Source organism: Meriones unguiculatus, chromosome 2 (assembly GCF_030254825.1).
Source record: "Meriones unguiculatus strain TT.TT164.6M chromosome 2, Bangor_MerUng_6.1, whole genome shotgun sequence".
In the NCBI taxonomy this organism is placed as follows: domain Eukaryota; kingdom Metazoa; phylum Chordata; class Mammalia; order Rodentia; family Muridae; genus Meriones; species Meriones unguiculatus.
Genome location: NC_083350.1, coordinates 115,286,516 through 115,304,101, shown reverse-complemented (window position 1 = coordinate 115,304,101; position 17,586 = coordinate 115,286,516). Strand labels below are relative to the sequence as shown.

Sequence of the window (17,586 nt, the reverse complement as noted above, 5' to 3'; positions counted from 1 at the left end):
TAAATTGCCTAGCCTATATATGGGAAAAACAATATAGAAAAATTGGCTTAATTTGATTTTCTGTATGTAACTGTGTTTCCTCCCTTAATATGTTTATTTTCACAGTTAATGCTCCATATATTTAAATTTATAGCTCTTTTATTTTCCCCTTTTCTTAAAAGACTTTACAATGTAAGCTCTTTAAAGGAAAAATCTACTTTTCTTTTTCATGTGATTCACTAATTATAAATGTCAAGTTGGGAATGATTAGATGCTTAGTGAATATGCTGTACTGTGAATGTGTAAGTAAACGTAAGCCATAGAGTATATCTGACAAGGCAGTTGTAAATTTTTATATGCAATCATTTAAACTGAAATGGTCACCATGTCTCAACCATCATCTTCATTATTAAGTACATTTTTTCTCATTTCATTAATTTGCCGCAATGTAGATGCCTGCATTCTAGATTTACTACGTCAACTTCAAATTTAGTGAAATGATACAGTTCTGATGACTGTCATGACAGGTCTCTAAGCTGGCTGGTGTCCTGGTCAAGCAGGGTGTCAAGAAGGGTGACACGGTGGTCATCTATATGCCCATGATCCCACAAGCAATATATGCCATGCTGGCATGCGCAAGGATAGGAGCAATTCACAGCCTCATATTTGGAGGATTTGCTTCCAAAGAATTAAGTACCCGCATTGATCATGCAAAGGTAAGCACTTTCTTTAGGAGCAAGTCATTCAGCTGCCCATAGCATACCACTTAGCTGTTTACTGTTTGTTCGTCCTTTCAAATGGAATACTTAAAATTAGTCTTCTTTCTTTTTCTTTCTTTCTTTCCTTCATTCTTTTCTTCTTTCTTCCTTTCTTTCCTTTCTGTATGTACCTGTTCATTACACATTAATTTTGGACTGAGTGTCATATCAAACACATCCTGCTAGGTGTTTAGAGGAGTATTAAATAGGAGATGAAGGGTGTGCCTCCCATGTTATCTTGTGTTCTGACCTGCATAAGTCATCTGAGGTAAACAAGTGATAAGTAACTTTCTCCCTAGATACCTCTAAATCTTGATACTTTTCTTGGAACTAGGTAACAAATGATCATTACAGAGATTGACATATAGCTACAGGGTTAAGAGGGAATATTTGTAAGATTGTGTTATGTGTTTAAATTGGGTACTAAGATAACAAATTCCATAAATACATTGTGAAAGATTCTTGAGGTTTAACCTTAAATCATCTAGTATATGATTTATGGGCTTATATGACTCATTTAAAGATTTTGGTCATTATTATTTCATGAATTAGGTAGGAGTTACCATATATTTTTCTGTAAGGGATCACACAGGTAATATTTTAGAATTTTTATGCTCCTGTGTTTCTGGTGTAGCAATTGAGCTGTTAGTGTAGCATTGAAGTAGCCACAGAGAGTACATATAGAGATGAGGATATCTTTGTCACAGTAAAACTTGACAAAACCAGAGTAAACTTGTAATTTGGAGGTGGGGACATTTTCTTTTTGTTGGCTACCTAAAGAGGGATTCCTGAAATATGGAAATATTTAAAGGTAACAGGACAGGAGCCTACCACAGATGGCCTCTGAAAGAATCTATCTAGCAGGGTATGGAAACAGATGCTAAGACTCACAGCCAAAGTTTGGGCAGAGTGCAGAGAAACTTATGAAAGAAGGGGGAGATAGAAAGACCTAGGATCCATACAAAGAAACCAACAGAGCCAAAAATCTGGTCCTAGAGCAGGGCTGCAGAGACTGACAACCAAAGGCCATGCCTGGAGAAGACCTAGACCCACCTGCTCAGATGTAGCCCATAGGAAGCTCAGTCTCCATGGGAGTTTCCTGCTAAGGAGAGCAGGGACAGTCTCTGCCAAGAACTTGGTTGCCTGCTTCTTGATCACCTCCCCATAGCAAGGTGGCCTTACTAGGCACAGTGAAAGAGGATACAAACAATCCTGATGAAACCTGATAGGCTAAGATCAGATGGTAGGGGAGGAGGATCTCTGTCATAAGAGGACTAGGGAAGGGGCATAGGAAGGAAAAGAGGGAAGGAGAGTGGGATCAGAAAGAGAAGAGGGAAGGGGCTACAGCTGGGATACAAAGTGAATAAATAAAATTAATAATAATAATAATAATAATAATAATAATAATAATGAATGGAATCTTGACTAAGATTTCCTGATTGAACAGAATGAGATAATGAGATGCACAAACAATACAAATCAAGATATAGAGGCAAAAAAAAAGAGATTAATTTGGGAGAGAGACTGCAGATGCAGATTTGTGTGTCAATATGGAGAGAGCTCACTAAATCGGATTCTACTGAACCTACAGAAATAACAATGAAAAGTTCTGAGCAGGCAAGAGCATTTAGTGATGTTAGAAGACAGTCTTGCAGCGAGGGGTACTCTGGAAGGTTAAGCGAGAATCTTTGGTAGGTAGTCTATTTGCCGAATAGTTGAAATATGTAGGGGAAATGGTGGTATGAAGATGAAGGAAGGAAAGAAAGAAAGAAGAGAAGGAAAGAAGAGATTGCATACTTTACAGTTACACAAGCCCCAAAGGAGACATTCTTAGAATGTCAAGGAGTTAGGCTATTAGACCCTGAGAGGCAGGGACAGAATAAGACTTCGCATATCAGATACATCTGGAAATCAATTTAGGTATTACTACTGGAAAAAAAAATTGTTAATCAACCACCTAAGTTTGTTGGTTTTGTTGTTTGTTTGTTTTTATTTGTTTTATTTTATTAATTTTACTTTATTCACTTTGTATCTCCCCCATAAGCCCCTCCCTTCTTCTCCTCCCGGTAGCACCCTCTTTCCCCCTTCTTCATGCATGCCCTTCACCAAGTCCTCCAAGACCTCCTCTATCCCTCCCTGATAGGGGAGGTCCTCCTCTCCTTTCTTCTGATCTTAGTCTATCAAATCACATCAGGAGTGGCTCTATTGTAATCTTCTGTGGCCTGGTAAGGCTGCTCCCCCATCAGGGGAAGGTGATCAAAGAGCAGGCCAATCAGATTATGTCAGAGACAGTCCCTCTTCCCATTACTATGGAACCCACTTGGACACTAAGCTGCCATGGGCTACATCTGTGCAGGGATTCTGGTGATCTCCATGCCTGGTACTTGGTTGGAGTATGAGTCTCTGGGAAGACCCCTGTGCTCAAATTTTCTGGTTCTGTTGCTCTCCTTGTGGAGTTCCTATCCTCTCCAGCTCTTACTATTTGCTTTTATTTTTAAAAACATATTGAGGTAAGTAAGCCTCATCGAAAAAAAAAAAAAAAGAAATTGTCAGCCACTGACCTGCAAATCAGAGGAAAAAGATTTTTGAGGAGGCTTGTAGACTCCAGGTTTTAGCTACAGAAATTCTAAACTTTATTTAGACAAACACAATTACTTCCTTAAATAATAGAAAAGTTTTCTTATAACATATGGAAAATTAATATATACAAAAATACAAAGTCTTCTTTATGCTATCTCATTGGAGAAGTTTTATTCACAACACACGTACATGCACACTTACTTAACTTTGTTAATGGATTTAGAAAACAGTGCTCGTTCTTATGTGCAAAGCCATTCATCATGTCAAATTAACATAAATTCATGAGTTGAAATGCCTGTTTTTAGGGCCTCTGAAAGATTCTGCCTAGCAGTGTATCAAAGCAGAAGCTGAAACTCAAAACCAAACCTTCGGCAGAGTGCAGGGAATCTTCTGAAAGAAGGGGGACTTAGTATGACCTGGACAGGACAGGAGCTCCACAAGGACCAAATATATTAGGGCACAGGGGTCCTTTATGAGACTGTTTCTCCAACCAAGGACCATGTATGGATATAACCTAGAACCCCTGCTCAGATGTAGCCCCTGGTAACTCAGTATCCAATTGGGTTTTCCTAGTAAGGGGAACAGGGACTGGTTCTGACATCAACTCAATAGCTGGCTCTTTGATCCCCCCACCCTGAGGAAGGAGCAGCCTTGGTAGGCACAGAGGAGAACATTGCAGCCAGCCCTGATGAGACCTGATAAACTAGGGTCAGATGGTAGAGGAGGACCTCACCTGTCAGTGGACTTGGAAAGGGGCAGAGAGGAGATGAGGGAGAAAGGGTGGGGTTGGGAGGGAATAAGGGAGGGGGCTGCAGCTTGGATACAAAGTAAATAACCTGTGATTAATATAAAAATTTATATATATAGAAATAAATAAACAAATCAAAAAAGAAATGCCTGTTTTTATGTCATGAATTTAAAAATAGGATAAAAATTACTTTAACAAATAAATATGGAAAGGGTATATTCTGAGAAGTTGGTCCAAACCCCATAAAAACCTGATAGACACCAGTAATTGAAATATGAAAATGATTATTTCCCAGAGTAAGAGTCTAACTGACTTCTTTGTCATAAGTTTTTAAGTTCTCTTTATCTATTTAATAGCTTACTTTTGTTTGTTCTAAATTCTAATCTTAAGAAATGTTATCAAGTACTTATGCTCACAACCATTAAAATAAAAAATGTGGACTAATATATGTGACATTCCAGGATAATAAAATGAAACAAGAATTGTTTCTATTTTCTCTCTCTTTTTCAAAAATGTCAGCTTGCTATACTGATATAGAAAGTTTCTGAAGCCAGACAGAACCGGCTCTCTCTACCTCTACCATCTTTAACCTGAGGCAAATTATGTAACTACGGTGAACTTCAGCTCCATGAATATTAAGTGTCATTCAAAATGTAAAATTGACTTTATGAGCATACATTTGACATAGTCTAAACCTTCCCCAAATGAACCATATTGTAACTAAAAATCAGAATTTAAGAATCAATGTAAAATCATGGAGTGACTAACTGTCTCCTGATTAATTTATTACACAGCAGCTTGTCTTTGGAATGATATAATAACAAAAATAAAGATGTACATTTTTATATAAATTATTGAAAAATTTGGGTTTGACTCATGCTTGCTTTTGGTGTAGTAAGCACCGTATGAGGCATAAGAGACACAAAGATAACTGACATCCCAAATTTGTCATTGGAAATCTTACTGTGTTAGGAGGGAAAGGATTGTGCAGACTGTCATTGTATATGTGAGACATACCCAGCAATTCCCAGAGAAAGGAGATTAACACAGACATTCCAGAGACATCTTTCAGCTACACCGGACCTGTAAATGAGAGTGTACCTCAGTGACCTGAGCAAGGCCCTGACTTGTGAGATTGAAACACGATATTTGGGGTCCTTACAAGGAAAATAATGTAAGGCAGGCATGTGGCACCCCCCTTTAGTCTCAGTACTCAGGAGGCAAAGGCAGGTAGATCTCTGTGACTTTGAGGGCTGCCTGGTCTGTGAAGTGAGTTCTAGGACAGCTAGAGCTGCATAGTGAGACCCTGTCTCAAAAATATTATTAATATAACAATATAGTATAACACTATATAATATGTGCTAACATAATTATGTGTTAAGAATGAGGAAAAAAATCAGCAAAACCAATGAAAGTTTTGGATTGCCTACTTACTGTTATTTCAGAGGCAACATTTATACAGAAAACCTGAAAAAAGCTTTCTGATTGTAACTGGATTTGTTTTTGCTGCTTAAAAGATACCATATTCCTGTAAAGAAATCATTGTGTGTGTGTGTGTGTGTGTTTGCATTTTAATATATGTTTGTGTGTGTGTGAGTATGACAGAACATTTCACTGGATCATGGGAGATTTATTTGGCAAAATGAATTCATTGGAAGTTATTTTATATAGTCCATATTTATAAACCCTAAATATAATTGTATGTATAATTATGAACAGATGGTATTTATGTATAAGTGTTTAGGCTTATAAACATTTAAAAAAATAACTTTTTGGGTTTTTAGGTTATTTATTTAATAGCAAACAGAAGCCAGAGATTTCTTTCAAAATGTCAAATTGACAGTCTATGCTGCAATATTATGATTACCTTCACTAGAATTGTTACAATGTTTCCTTTTTTGTCTTCTTCCCATTTTAGCCTAAGGTGGTTGTTACAGCATCCTTTGGGATTGAACCTGGAAGGAAGGTAGAATACATCCCGCTTCTAGAAGAAGCATTAAGAATAGGACAACACAGACCAGACAGAGTTCTCATTTACAATCGTCCAAATATGGTAATTTGAAACTAATTTTCTTCTTTCTGATGGTATTCTACCAAAGATAATTTTAGTTTTGGTCATTTGAAAACTTCAATTGAACATAATTGCAGTTATGGGAGCAAAAATATTGTGGATAGTAGTGTCTATGGAAAACTAAGTGAAAATAGCAAGTAATAAAGCACAGAAATGCAGATGATATTAGTACTTTGGGTTTGTGTATTACTCTCCTAGGCTGTCATTTATTCCTTTAAGTTTTATGATAATACTAGTAAATACTAACTATCTACTATTTGATTTGTAAGATACTGAGGATATCTTTTTCAAGTTTCTAGAAGAAATAAAAAATAAATTCCAGGAATTGTATGACTTAGGGAATTCTTATTTAAGAATGAGGAATCATTGTACATTAAGATGAAACAGGATAGTCATTGGAAGTAGGAGAAGACAAGAAACAGGGAAGGAGCCTTCCACAGAAGACCTCTGAAAGACTCTACCCTTCGGGGTATCAAAGGGGATACTGAGACTGATAGCCAAACTTTGGGCAGAGTGCCAGAATCCTTATGGAAGAAGAAAGAGATAGAAAGATCTGGAAGGGATAGGTACTCCACATAGAGAACAACAGAGCAAAAAGAAAAAAAAAAAAAAAAAACAGGGCCCAGAGGGTCCTGCATCTAGAAGTAGAACCCTGCCTAGAGGAAGCCCATATTGCTCAGTTTCCAAGTAGGTCACCTAGTAAGGGGTACAGGGGCTATCTCTAATATGAACTCAGTGACCTGCACTTTGATCACCTCCCCTGGGGGTGCAGGCTTATCAGGCTACAGAGGAAGATGATGCAGCAGACTTAATGAGACCTGGTAAACTAGGGTCAGAGAGAAGCGGTGGAGGTCCTACGCTAAGAGGGGACTAGGGAAAGGGCATAGGGGAAGAAGAGGGAGGATGGGTGAGACTGAGGGGAGATGAGGGAGGGGGCTGCAGCAGGGATACAAAGTGAATAAATTATAATAAACAAATGAATATATAAATTAAATTAAATTTTAAAAAGGTGAAGTACCCTGCCTTACAGGTTTGGCCTCAAACTCTTCCACTGTGAGTATGTTCTTCACCCCTTCACTGCATGACCTGTTGGAAAGATCTGATTAGTCTATATACAAGTTATCTTTTAATAATTAAGGAAAGGTATTTTTTTTCTATTTATAGACTGTGTTCAAAAAAATTACTATTCTACACAGACAAATTTTCCTGTGATCCATGGAGGATGAAAGATTTTAGTAATGACATTATTTTATACTTTTCCTTGTCACCTTGGCCTTGATGGGCATCTTGTTTCTATCCTCAGTCAACTCTCCAGCTACGTGCAATAGGAATGAGTTTTGTGTTTTAAAAGATTATTATGCTTTTTGCAAAAGATAAATTACAAAATCACAAACATTCCTGTGCCAGACCTCTTGAGAGGTTTGCAACAGAAAGGAGTTAATTGACAAGTTCTGAGACCAGACTTTGTCATTTTGATGAGCATATAACAAGAAACATTGCCACATTAAATTCCCTCATGGAGTTTCAGTGTTCCGGTTCATGAACTGCTGCACTCAGTGAATTTAATGTTCCTACTGTCTCAGAGAAGAATGCTAAGTTTCTTTCAAGCACTTTTTTTAAAGCCTTTGTCTCCGTTTAAATCAAGGAACATGAAGTCAGCCACTCAGCAGAGTCTAGGTAAGGGTAAGGTGGAGGAACGGCAGAAACATACTCACAGGAGTGTTTTTTTTTTTTTTATTATAGTATCTACTATTCATTCTAAGATATGAATTCCCTTAGGCTTTATTAAGGACTTATGTTAGACTGGGAACCATGTGAAGTGTTTTCAAGTTCCTTTGCTTACTTAGTTCTTGCAGATCAATGAGTTAGGTCTTGTAACTGGCTCCATTTTCCTGCTGAAGAAACAGTCATGAATCAGGATACCCAAAGTATATCTAAGTGGTATAGCAAGGTGCAAACATTGGTTTGATAACTTTTAAACAACAAGGTACATGCTATTTCTTCTTCCCCATAAGCACATCTTGTTTAGATTTTCATTCTCTTTATTCACATTTTAATATCATTCTCTTCTCTCTATAGAATTGTCTTAGCTCCTTACCCCACATAACTGTTTCACTTTCCTCCTTCTTTGCCCTTTCTCCAATGTGCCTCTTGAGTGGTACAGATGAAGGCTTTAGTGTATTTTGTCTTTTTATGAGACCTACTGTTTAGACATTAATTAAACCCATTGAATTGGGCTTGCTTTGAATTTAAGAGGAACAGATGATGGGGCTGGATATTGCATCTTATTAACTAATATTCGCCTTTGCCAAATGATGTAAAAGTTTTGCTGCTATTCCTAAGCCTCAGGCAAACTATGACATACATTGAAGATTATCACTTGTCACCATGATACTTTACAAATATCGGTGCTTAAGAATTCTAATGTATAGAAAGAATTGACCATATGCACGCACGCATGCACACACACACACACACGTTTTATATAATATATGCTAATGTTGCTACTTCTCCATTTCCTCAGCCCATTTCCCTTACACATATTTTATACCCTAAAAATAACCATTTATTCTAGTGCCCATTTCATTAGAGGCTTGTAAAAAATATTTGTAACCACAACTCAGTTTTCATTTTGCAGTATGATGATTTTAACTGCTTTACAATTATGATGTTAAAGCCTTGGTAATTTGAAATTGGTTATGTTTTCCTCATGCATAAAAATAAATGGAAACATGATTTGTTCACAGTTAGCTGTTCTATTTACTTAAGTGATATCAGCTAGCACCTTTCCAAGGGAGGCAAGAGAATTCAGCTATGCTCAAAATATAAACTTTACAAATGATGTACAGTTCAGTTCTTTATATACAAGTAGATTTATTCAGACATGTTGTATTTGTGATACTGCCTTGCTCCATAATTTGTAAATGTGCGTATTTAATTTTTTGACAAGTTTTCATAGCTCTGGTTACCAATAGGGATTCTGGAAAATGGAAATTATAATTTTTTTTCTGTGAATGCTCCAGAGCCTGTTAGCTTAGCCCAGATACCATCTTGATGGAGACAATAGTTATATACATGTCTGGCTATGTTGCTCATTTGCTCTACTAAACTTTGTGTAACTGAGTTCTATCTCCCTGTTTACATATTTCTTACCTATAAACATCCTGTTATGGCAGGTGTATGTCTTTAATCCCAGAACTCCTAAGGCAGAGGTAGACAAATCTCTATGATTTTGATGTCAGGCAAATCTGCATAAGTAGCTTGAGGCAAGCTAAAGATGCAGAGTTAGACCGTGTTTCAAAACAAAACAAAACCCTTCTTGATAAGGAATCTGGCTATTTCAAGAAGGCCAACCTGCTGTCTTATCTAGGTCCCTGTAGGTGCTCATTTCTACCAGCCCTACTCCTTTTTCTTCACTTCCCTGCCAACTTAGTGGTAGTTCAACTTGCTTGAGGTCATGTCCATTTATGATATGGCAGTTTTCACAAAATTTAAAAAGAGCTTTGATATTGAGGAAGGAAAAATAGTAATTTTTGTTTTGTTTTCTAGCACATTAGTGACTGAGAAGGAGTAAAACATTTTGGCCATGTCATATATTCTGTTTTACTTAAAAATTGGTTTCCCACTAGAGAAAACACACATGGAACTCTTTCTTATTCCTGAACATGGCTTGAGTTGCCCTATTACAAAGGTAGCTCTACTGTTACTCCTGAATGTCACTATATTAAAATATTTCAGTGTATTAGGTGATGTTTCCTGGTGAAGACAGAGCTTCAAAATTAAAATATCAAGCTTGACTTTCGTTTTTTAAGTTACTTGTGCACATTCATGTTTGGAAACGTATCTGTGAGTTAAATAAGCCCAAGGATTCATCAAAACATGACAGCATCACATTGGATTGTTAAGGTAGCCATAGAGCTCAGTAAAAACCCTCAAGAGGGAAAACAATATCAAACCACTGGGTTGTACCAAAATGTAGTTTATAAAATGTTTGCCTTGTCTTTTAATTTTGAGATTCGTTCACACAAGCAATGCTTAGTGTCATGAAGGTGCAGCTTTCTAATGGATGCTCAGACCTAAAGATTGAGCTATTCATTGGTTCTCCAGTAACTCTATCTCCTATTTACTGTGCACGTTTCTAAATTTTTCTGTGCAGGAGAAAGTTCCTTTGATGTCAGGTCGAGATCTTGATTGGGAAGAAGAAATGGCAAAAGCCCAGTCTCATGACTGTGTGCCTGTTCTCTCAGAACATCCATTGTATATTCTCTACACATCTGGGACAACTGGGCTGCCTAAGGTATTTGCTTTCTTTGTGATATGCATAATGGCAGGTTTTCTTTTTCTTTTCTTTTTTATATTAATTTTTTTATTTATTACAACTTATTTCCTTTTTATCCCAGCTGTAGCCTCCTTCCTCGTCCCCTCCAACTCCCACCTTCCTGCCCTCTTCTCCTCCCATGCCCCTCCCCCTAATAGGTGAAGTCCTCCTCCCTTTCCATCTGACCCTAACCTATCATGTCTCATCAGGACTGGCTGCATTGTCTTCCTCTGTGGCCTGGTAAGGCTGCTTCCCACTCAGGGGAAGGTGATCAAAGAGCCAGTTCATGTCAGAGACAGTCCCTGTTCCCCTTACTAAGGACCTACTTGGAGATTGAACTGCCATGGGCTACATCTGTGCAGGGGTTTGAGTTTGTCTCCATGCATGGTCCTTGGTTGGAGTATCAGTCTCAGAAGAGACCCCTGTACTCAGATATTTTTTTTTTTATTCTGTTGCTCTTCTTGTGGAGCTCAGTCCTCTCCAGGTCTTTCATCTCCCCCTTTCTTCCATAAGATTTTCCTGCACTCTGCCCAAAGTTTGGCTATGAGGCTCAGCATCTACTTCACTACCCAGCTGGGTAGGGTCTTTCAGAGGCCCTCTGTGGTAGGCTCTTGTCCTGTTCCCTGTTTTGATAATCTGTCTGATTAAGGAATGAAAATGTTAATGTTTTCAAGTTGTAGCTTGATGCTTAAACACACTTCTTTTATTTCTTGCATGAATTTTGTACAAATACTCTTAAAGGAAAGACCTTCATCCTCTTTTTTTTTTTCAAAATTATTGGCTGTCAACAATAAATACTTACTTTGGTAAAATCAATATGCAGGTAATTGACTATTGAATGGTTTGACTATATATGTATATATACATACATATATATATATATATAAAACTTACCAGTATGTTAAAGTTTGTGTCATTATCTTGAATTCAAAGTAAAAGATACATTTGTAAGACATAATTTTATTTTGTAAATTATTTATTTATTAACATATAATTAACATATAATTAATTATATGTTTAAATTATTATTTGAAAATAATTTTCTTTTCTTTTTTAAATTAAGGTATAGGTTCTATATGTCATGAAATATATTTTTCACATTTGTTTACTTTTTATGTGCAGGTGTGTGTATAAGGGGTTTCACTGTATGCCATAACATGCATGTGAAAATTAGAGGACAAGACAGGAGAGTTCATTCTCTCCTTCTGTTATGTGGGTTTTAGTGATAAAACGCAGAACATCACACTGAGTGACAAGTATGTTCACCTTCTGTACCATCTTGCCAGTCTTAAAATAGACTTTTGACTAAGGATCATTTGATATTTTACTATAAAAATGAGGTTGAAGTTAAGACAGTTTGGGTCAGAGTCAATTTATCCAATGTATACACCCATTGGCGTATACATAAGGTGTATAATAAGAAGATACTTGACATCTTTTTATCCATCTATCTTGAAAGCTGCTTTTACAAAGCAAAAAAGAAAAGCATCAATACTTATGAATGTATCTGGTATCAGATAATTGCATATTAATATGATATCATCAATGATAGGTCTTTCAAACACCTTCCTATGTTCCTTGTTTATTTTCCTTCGATGGTTCAATATTCATTAAATCAGAATTTTACAGGGAAAGCAACCCTTGAAAACCCCTACATCTCTTTGTAGTATTTCTTTATTATCCTGGGGTATTTGGAAAAACAGAGTTTGGAAAATGTGATCTCAAGCATATTAAGATAATGACTCCATTATAGTTGCTATAAAAAGAAATTTAAGGTATGTGTGAAAAGGAAAATATCTCATAGGAGAATAGATTCTCCAACAAAAGAACAAAATATTATTGGGCATTAACTGCACGCGGCACACAATAAAAGAAAACAATGCAATAAAACATATTTGTTGGTAGTATAAATAAGTATGTGCATACACTAATATTTGTTTTTTTTATTTTTTTTTTATTTTTTTATCAGTTACATTTTATTAACTCTGTATCCCAGCCGTGTCCCGATCTCTCATTCCCTCCCAGTCCCTCCCTCCCTCCCTCATCTCCACCATGCCCCTTTCCAAGTCCACTGATAGGGGGGACCTCCTCCCCATTTATCTGATCCTGTTTTATCAGGTATCTTCAGGACTGGCTGCAAAGCCCTCCTCTGTGGCCTAACAGGACTGCTCCTCCCTTCGGGGGTGGGGAGACCAAAGAGCCAGTCATTGAGTTCCTGTTAGAAATAGTCCCTGTTCCCCTCACTTTGGGAAACCAATTGGTTACTGAGCTACCACAGGCTACATCTGAGTGGAGGTTCTAGGTTATATCCATACATGGTCCTTGGTTGAATGTCAGTCTCAGAAAAGACCCTGTGCCCAGATATAAATTTGGTCCTTGTGGAGCTCCTATCCTTTCCCCATCAGACTAACTCCCCTTCTTTCTTATGATTCCCTGTACTCTGCCAAAGGTTTGGTCATGAGTCTTTGCTTTGAAAACACTGCTAGTTAGAGTCTTTCAGATGCGCTCAGTAGACTCCTGTCATACGTTCAATGCACATCCCATCTGTCTTTCTAAATGAGGATTGATCATCTTACCCCATGTCCGCTCAATTGATTATCTTTTTTAGGTGTATAGATTTCATTATGTTTATCATATCTTATAGGTCTATATAAGTGAGTATATCCCATGTTTGTCTTTCTCCTTCTGGGATATTTCACTCAGAATGATCTTTTCTAGATCCCACCATTTGCCTGCAAATTTCATGATTTCCTCCTTTTTGATTGCTGAGTAGTATTCCATTGTATAAAAATACCACAATTTCTGTACCCATCCCACTATTGATGGACATCTGGGTTGTTTCCAGGTTCTGGCTATTACAAATAGAGCTGCTATAAACATGGTTGAGCAAGTGTCCTTTTTGTGTACTTGAACAAACTTTGGGTATATACGTAGCAGTGGTATAGCTGGGTCTGGAGGAAGCACTATTCCTATTTGTCTTAGAAAGCGCCAGATAGCTTTCCAGAGTGGTTGTACCAGTTTACATTCCCACCAGCAGTGGAGGAGGGTTCCCCTTTCTCCACAACCTCTCCAGCATGTGTTATCGCTTGAGTTTTTTATCTTGGCCATTCTGATGGGTGTAAGGTGATATCTCAGGGTCGTTTTGATTTGCATTTCCCTGATGGCTAATGAGGATGAGCATTTCTTTAAGTGTTTTTCTGCCATTCGATATTCCTCTGTCGAGAATTCTCTGTTTAGCTCTGTTCCCCATTTTTTAATTGGATTACTTGGTTTGCTGCTTTTCAGCTTCTTTAGTTCTTTGTATATACTGGATATTAGTCCTCTGTCAGATAAAGGGTTAGTGAAGATTCTTTCCCAATCTGTAGGCAGTCGTTTTGTTTTGATGACGGTATCCTTTGCTTTACGGAAACTTTTCAGTTTCATGAGGTCCCATTTATTGATTGTTGCTCTTAGAGCCTGTGCTGTTGGTGTTCTGTTAATATTTGTTTCTATTGAACTATAATGTAGGACTTTTTTACAACTCTAGTCACTTTAAAAATAAATATTTATTAATTACTGAAATCTAAGAATTGTTTATTTAAGCAGTCCAAGTGATTTATTTTAATTTCATGTTTGCTTTTTACAAGTTCCATACAGTTTAACTGGAAATTTTCCCATTAAAATCACACTGAGTTTAGCAAAGCTAAAATTTTATACAAAAGTCCTAATATGAAACAAAAACCTTAGCACTGAAAATGATATAACTGCATCAGACTTAAGAGATCCATGACAGTAAACATCCCACTTTAGTTTATTGAAAGCTTGCATAATTTTTATTAAAAAAAAAAAACACATTCTTGCCAAATTTTGGCTTCAAATCACCCTGAGGTTCCCTATGATCTACCTTGACACACTTCTCAGAGGAAGAGGCCTTTTTGCAACAAAAGGCTGACTCAGCCAGTATAGAAGAAATATAGTAACTTAATACATAGAGCACTAAGTATGAAAAACACGGTTCATAGCTACCTCATGTTTTCTCTAGGTTATGAATTTCCCGTCTGGATTCCTCTTATCCCTGAACTGAAAATAACCTTTTGATGTTTCTTCCATTTTTTATTTGTTCTCATCTAATGGACTACCCTGAAGACAATTTACTTCAATATGTTGGAGAAATCTATGATTACTGAAAAATTTGCTCAATTGAGTGTACTTGTGATGAGTATTAATTCTACACAAAACAGATAAAATACAAGTAATTCATAGTCATTCCAATCGAGGAGGGTGGAAATGTGCAGGCATATGAGTAATACAATACACACAGTAATCATCTTGTGGAGGAGATACCCAACAAAGACAAGGAGATTGTTTTTCAGGCTTTCTGGCTTAGAGGTTTACTTAGGACAGCACAATTATTTGGTATGAATCGGATTTGCTTCAGAACTCAGAATGAGGCAGAGAAGAAACCATGACTTTGAAAACGCACAAAAGAAGATGGTCTTGATCTGGGTAATGGGGCAGGTGCTACACATAGTCTCTGGGATATTAACACTAGCACAGTCGGGAACTGGAAATGAGCCTGATTCTAAGAGCTGCACTGCGAGCTGCATATAGGCCCTAGGAGATCATTAGTGTGGAGGTCTGGCTTTCAAATCACAGAGTGGGTGGATTTTGCAAAATATGACATGTGGTATGCTGTTGTGTGACTTTTTTCCTGGATAGAGGTGAATAAGCATCTATTTACCCCAGATGGATCACTGTGACAAACCAAAGACATTATTCCATTGAATTTAGTGATTTTACTGCTATTACTTACAGGAACACTGGTGAGGAGTTACGCAGGGGGGCATGGTGACTCAAAGGTATCTTCATCTCCAAACTGCTCATCTCTGCATGAGATGAAATCTGGGTCCCTGGAGCTCCACACCCACTTCATGGGAACTCTGCCAAGGACTGTCTACTTCCCTAACACTTGAATGTTTTTCTACTACCCCAAGGATGGGCCTTGCAAATCATATCATGTTCTGATCTTTCCAAGCTTTGTAAGTTTAATTAGATTCCTGTGTTTTATGAGCCTCTTCTCTCCACAATGGGGGATATTTCAATTTGGAGGAAATAGCTACACAGCTCTTTGTCCCCTACTAATGCTCTTCCATTTTTTTCCTGCTTACTCTTCCATCATGTTCCCTGAGCCTTGGAGGGGCTGATATACTAGTCTGGTTATTTTATTTCATTTATTGTTGGGCATTGGGCCACTGGGCCATGACAACTGTCACTTATTCTCAGGAGCATGACTTGTTATGAAAGTGTGGTAACTGCCATCTCCTGGAGAAATAAAGATTTTCCCTTCACAACCAACTAATGTTTATAGTAATCTATGTGTAAAAACCAAATTAACTGAATCCTCAAATCAAATTATCATAGTGATCACTTCCCTTCTGGGACCTGACATCCCCATTACAATATTTAGAATTCTTTTAAAGAAGGATCCTAAATTCCTCTATTAAAGGATACTAAAGTTGAACTAGAAAAAAAGTTGATTGAACTTGTAACAGTCATGCCAGTGGACACATATTGGCCTGGCATATTGATAGTCCATACGATGCATGGCCCATACCAAGAAGAGTAATTGGTGACAATTTACCCCTAGTAGTATGTATAATACTATGAGAACCAACCAATAGGGAAAGAACTTCCCCTGTAATCTTATCTTGATTTCTTTTAGTCCTATAACCAAAACATGTTTTGTTTTGTTTTGATTTTAGCACTCAGACCTACACTCTAATTCTAAAATAAAAGTACATCAGTCAAAACCTTGACAGTTTGTTGAGCTTCCTTGGATAAAAATCCATATGGATACAAGATATTAAAAAATAAGAAAGAAAAAAAAAGAAAGAAGAAAAGAAACAAACAAACAAAACCTGTAGATTTGGGGTACACCTATCTTCACCAACCTTACAGTATACCCTCTTTCAAACTCCTTGACTTCTGTTTATACTGTTATTACAGATATTCCCAAACACTCAAGAATTAGAATATTAAAGTGAAACCTTATTTTTTGATTATACATATTGGTCAGGATTTCTGAAGGCCCAACATTGTCTCTTTTATGCCATTGTCCAGTGGTCTTAGGCAGCTAAGGGGACATAAAAATAAATATTGGCACTGTTCAATGCAGTATAGAGATATTCCCATTGTTTATATCATTTGTTTCATTGAAAGCATGATGTTTGACATTGACCAACCCACTAAGTCCCCTATAGTAATTTCCATTAGTCATTTGTCATTCAGATCTTGACTTACTGCTATATGGCTGCCACTGTGCCTAGCCTCAACCCAGATGTCTTTGATGGGGTCAAGTTTTATCTTTGGGTTTGGTTCATGTCGAAGAGTGAGAAGCATCATGTTTTGCCAATGGAGGTGGCTTCCATGTTCTTACCAATAAATTCTGAAGAATCTCGATAGCTCTTGCCTTTCAGTTTTGGTATACTTGGCTACTGAAATGTTCCTGGACAGAGTGGAAAATCTCTACCCACAGTGTACTGTTTTTGGAAGAGAGAAATGTACATCAGATATTATAACCACCCACCCCTTAGAACAAGCTTAATCTTTTAAAATCCTTTTTACTTAGATAATTTTATCACTTGGGTCTTCCAGGAATCGATGCTCAAGATTTAAAGCCACCCTGATGCATAACACCTGGCTCTCTGCTGTCTTCCCTGGGACTTCTGGCTGGACACAGATCTTGCCGCATTTTTTTTCCCCACTGACCTGGGCTGATATTTGTTTTGCCTTTTGGTCATCCTTCTCTTTTCCAATTGCTTCAGCATGTTAGGTACCTGGTTTACGCATCTGTTCATATCATTTAGCTGTCCTTGAACCTTCTTACTTTATGAAGCTCATTTCCCAGCATGTGACTCAGCAAAACCACAGAAGCCTCGTATTAGCTGGTCTTCTTATGGCTGCCACAAAGTTCATGACCCCCACCCAAAACAAAAGAAAAAAACAAAAGTAACACTTAAAACTTGAACTATTTGATGTTGGTAAGCTGTTCAAGGGCACTATTCATCATGTTAAGAGAAGTCATGGAAGCAAAGGCTTGAGGCAGCTAGTTATGTTGAAACCACAGTGTTTGTGTGTGTGTGTGTGTGTGTGT

The 17,586-nt window shown here is 37.3% G+C and overlaps 1 protein-coding gene across 3 annotated transcripts in view; it reads left to right on the top strand.

Annotated features, from left to right (window-relative positions):
- The window catches only part of Acss3 (acyl-CoA synthetase short chain family member 3), a 231,985-nt gene that overhangs the window by 105,624 nt on the left and 108,775 nt on the right, over positions 1–17,586 (top strand). For all 3 annotated transcript variants that reach the window (XM_060378011.1, XM_060378010.1, XM_060378009.1), the window contains exons 3-5: positions 507–695; positions 5,984–6,118; positions 10,293–10,433. In XM_060378011.1, coding sequence (XP_060233994.1) covers positions 507–695; positions 5,984–6,118; positions 10,293–10,433 — 465 coding nt within the window. The remainder of the gene's footprint in view (positions 1–506; positions 696–5,983; positions 6,119–10,292; positions 10,434–17,586) is intronic.